At 56.3% G+C, this 3475-nt stretch overlaps 1 protein-coding gene across 1 annotated transcript; it reads left to right on the top strand.

The window, feature by feature from the left end:
* Positions 1 to 261: 261 nt before the first annotated feature.
* On the top strand, positions 262 to 1373 carry LOC106487716 (tubulin polymerization-promoting protein family member 2-like). Its single transcript, XM_013946512.2, has 3 exons — positions 262 to 523; positions 603 to 750; positions 872 to 1373. Exons 1-3 carry the CDS (start codon positions 354 to 356, stop codon positions 1052 to 1054), a joined length of 501 nt encoding a protein of 166 aa, XP_013801966.2. The 5' UTR covers positions 262 to 353; the 3' UTR covers positions 1055 to 1373.
* Positions 1374 to 3475: the final 2102 nt, after the last annotated feature.

Here is a 3475-nt window from a genome sequence, read left to right as displayed (position 1 = left end):
AAAACCCAGCCCTGGAGGAGCAGTGCTGCGGGTGAAAGGAGGGGGCTGTAGGAAGTATCAGCAGGGCTTGAGCGTGGTGGGAACAAGCCTCATGTGGCTGCTCAGGTCACGGCAGACGGACTTAGGGCCTGAGCCATGGCCCGTGTTTTCTCAGAGATCCCTGGGACCGAGTTTGAGCAGTCTCAGCTGACCGGCAGTAGGAAAGTTTGGGTCCTGCACAAACAAAATGGGGCTTTTTTTCTTTTCTTCTCCAGATAACAGAGCAGAAATCACCGCTTAGACGACCCGACAGTGCTGGCCGGCGCCTGCCCCATCATCGCTGCCTTTTCCTGCTCCTCCTGCACAACCGCGAGATGTCAGGGGTGGAGGAGGCTTTCCGCAAGTTTGCGACCTATGGCGACACAGCCACCAGCGGCAGCGACATGACAGGGACGAACTTCTCCAAGATGTGCAAGGAGTGTGGTGTGATGGACGGCAAGGCCGTGACCAGCACTGACGTCGACATCGTGTTCAACAAAGTCAAGTGAGCCAGGCCCAGCGGGGGGCGGCGGGGGGCCCAGCAGGGCAGCCGCAGGGGTCGCAGACGTGCCCGTCCCAGCCAGGACCAAGGGCACCCGCACCATCACCTTCGCCCAGTTCCAGCAGGCCATGAAGGAGCTCTGCAGCAAGCGCTTCAAGGGCAAGGCACCCGAGGAGGCGCTGCAGGCCCTGTATGGCCTCATCGAGGGCAAGGAGCCGGCCAACGTGGGCGTCACGATGAGTACCGGCCCCCCGTACTCCCGGCGGCCACCCCGCGCTGAGACCTCAGGCACTGGGGGCAGGGGTGAGCCCCCCCGCCTTGGCTGACCCTGCGGCCGTGCGGTGGCCGCAGAAATCCACCAAGGCCGGGGCGGTGGAGCGGCTGACGGATGCCAGCAAGTACACGGGCAGCCACAAGGAGCGCTTCGACGAGAGAGGCAAGGGGAAGGGGCTGGTGGGCCGCGAGGAGCGGGCCGACCACAGCGGCTACGTGGGCGCCTACAAGGGCGCGGGCACCTACAACCGGACGCACTAGGCCCAGGGGACTGCCAGCCCCGGCGGAGGGGGCCAGTAAACAACGCCTGACGCAAGTGGGGCTGCGTGTGGATGTGCCTGGTGGCGGCGGGGGCGAGCGCGCAGGGGGCCGCAAGGGGCAATGCCGGCCCGCGGCGCGGCCTCCCCGTCCCACCCCGCCGCATCGCGTTGCATCATGCCGAGGGGCTGAAGTGTGAGGCCACACTGCGAGCGTGTGTTTTCGGCGGGTGGTTTCGGGGGCAGCAGGGGCTGCACCCCTCCCGTGGCACCTACTCCCACTCTGAGTGAAGTGACCTCCTGCGTTGCTGCTTCCCCCCGGATTCGGGCTGCCGGGGCTGGGGGGGGGGTGCGATCCCCAGGAAAGTGAGGAGTGGGGAGGCCCAAGAGGAGGCTGACACCGGTGCCGCCTCCCATGCGCAGCATCCCTCATCTGGCTCGAGGTGCTACGGCAAAGCGGGTCAGAGAGGGCCGCAGCAAGACGGAAGGAAAAGGACTGGAGCCCACGTAAAAATTAAAAAGCCTTACGCCTGCTTTATTTATTTATTTATTTTGTACTTGGTTTTTTATGACTCAGCTCTTAGCCTAGGTAGCACGTACTCAAGGTGGCTGTCCTCAGCCGGGTTTGCTTAGTACATTATGTCCTGTACCACGGCATAAGCAAAGTACATGTAAATTAAGGGATAATAGACATTGTCCAAAAAAAGAAAAGTGAACGCACGTGGTGAAACAATGGCAGAACAATCATCTCGCGTAACTCTGCTTCCCGTGGTGTAACACACCTTGCCCAAATACAGCTGGGAGCTCCCCAGCCTGCGGGGCTGGCTCGAGGGCCGGGGGGCGGCCAGCTCGGGCTCCCTGTGCTCCTTGGCCACCCTGCAACGGACAAGCAAGACCCCATGGTGTGCCCAAAACGCGGTGGTGCCGCAGTCTCCAGGTTTGGCTTGGCATCTCCTGCCACCGGCCCTTCCAGCTGCCCTTCAGGCAGCTGGGGAGCTTTCTCGAGGCCAACAAGGCGAGGACTGGCCCTCAATATCCGAGCGAATCATGAGTGTGTTTCTTTCTTAAGGCCTCAGTTTCCTTGAAATTAGGTGACTCAAGGAGTAGTCTACGTGAAGCTCTGCAAACACACACAGAACGTGTCGGATTATTAGGTTGGTTTTGGTTTTTTTCATAGCTGGCACTGAAGAAGCTGTGGGAGCTTTGGGAACAAACAGAGCTTTGTACTCGTGCTTGCGTACTGTGAGTTCTGGTTTGCATTAACTTGGGTACAATGTGACACTGGAGGAAGAACTTCTGAGGCATGATTCAGTCTGTACTTCAGCCTGTAAGCTAACTAACTAACTCGTGCAGTACTGCAGCACTAATGAGAATCACTGCTCGTCCTGCCTATTCCTTATAAGTAGAAACCGCAAAAAAATGAAGAATGCTGTGCTCGCTCCCTGCAGCATCCACAGTGCGGACCGATAAAAAGGAAGCCATGGCTGACTGAAGAGTTTAAAAATAGTACCCGATTACTGCATGCCCTCGGGGAAGCAGTAATATTAGAGGATCTCTGCTCTTAAAATAATAGGCAAAAAGACAGGCGTATATCAATGACAGTGTCAACAATATCTTTGCCAAAGGAAAGACTGGTTGGTGTGCTGGTGCACTGGGAGTGGAAGGCAGGCGCATCCGGGATCTTTGCTGTGGCATTGCGATGGCCCTGTGGCTGCCAGAGGTCTCAGCTGAGCACTGAGCAGCCTAATATGTGTCCTCATTACACTACTGCCACTTAATACTAAATACCTGTGCCGCTTTGAATTTATGGCCTCAAAGAGGCCATATGATCTAGCAAACCGTCCATTGTGGGAGCAGGGGGAGGTCATGACAAGAGCTGGGCCATGGCAAGAGCTCCACTGTGCATCGTGCCGCTTGCATCCTGCTGGAGGAGTGTGAGGGTTTTGGTGGGACTGGCAGTGGCTGCTGTTGCTGTTGCATTTTTAAAGTCCTGGTTTGCCAGGCACCCAGAGGAGCAAGACCTGCAGAAGCTGCCAGGAGAGTAAGGTAGCTGTACACATGCAACACATTTCTGGGACAACTGCAGTGAACTAGCTGCAACAAAATGATGTTGCTAATCTAGGTGGTTATACCTGGCCATGGCTAGGATGTGTCATTACTGTGGAAAACCAGAGGAGCTGTGGCTTCAAGTTACACAGCTATTGGGGGGAGGAAAAAACATCAAAACAATCCATACAGTTGACTGAAAATTGCTAGAAGGGAAGGCAAGTAAATACCCTAAATGCTGCTCTCTGTCAACATCACTGAGCTTGTTTCTGTGGGTCATCTGCTGATAATAACCTCTCTACCCCCCCTTTTTTTTTTCTGTGCAGTTTTCTTGCCATCTTTCAGAAATACAAGGCAAGACCAGCATTAGTAACTGTTT

This window comes from Apteryx mantelli, chromosome Z, assembly GCF_036417845.1.
Source record: "Apteryx mantelli isolate bAptMan1 chromosome Z, bAptMan1.hap1, whole genome shotgun sequence".
Taxonomy (NCBI): Eukaryota; Metazoa; Chordata; class Aves; order Apterygiformes; family Apterygidae; genus Apteryx; species Apteryx mantelli.
The sequence above is the reverse complement of the archived record's forward strand: the minus strand, read 5'-3'. Positions and strand labels throughout refer to the sequence as shown.

Excerpts from the sequence above, each read along its gene's own strand:
- LOC106487716 (XM_013946512.2), top strand. The coding sequence starts at position 354 with ATGTCAGGGGTGGAGGAGGCTTTCCGCAAGTTTGCGACCTATGGCGAC. Across the intron at positions 524-602 it reads ATCGTGTTCAACAAAGTCAA|GACCAAGGGCACCCGCACCA; the intron begins GTGAGCCAGGCC and ends CGTCCCAGCCAG. Across the intron at positions 751-871 it reads AGGAGCCGGCCAACGTGGGC|AAATCCACCAAGGCCGGGGC; the intron begins GTCACGATGAGT and ends CGGTGGCCGCAG.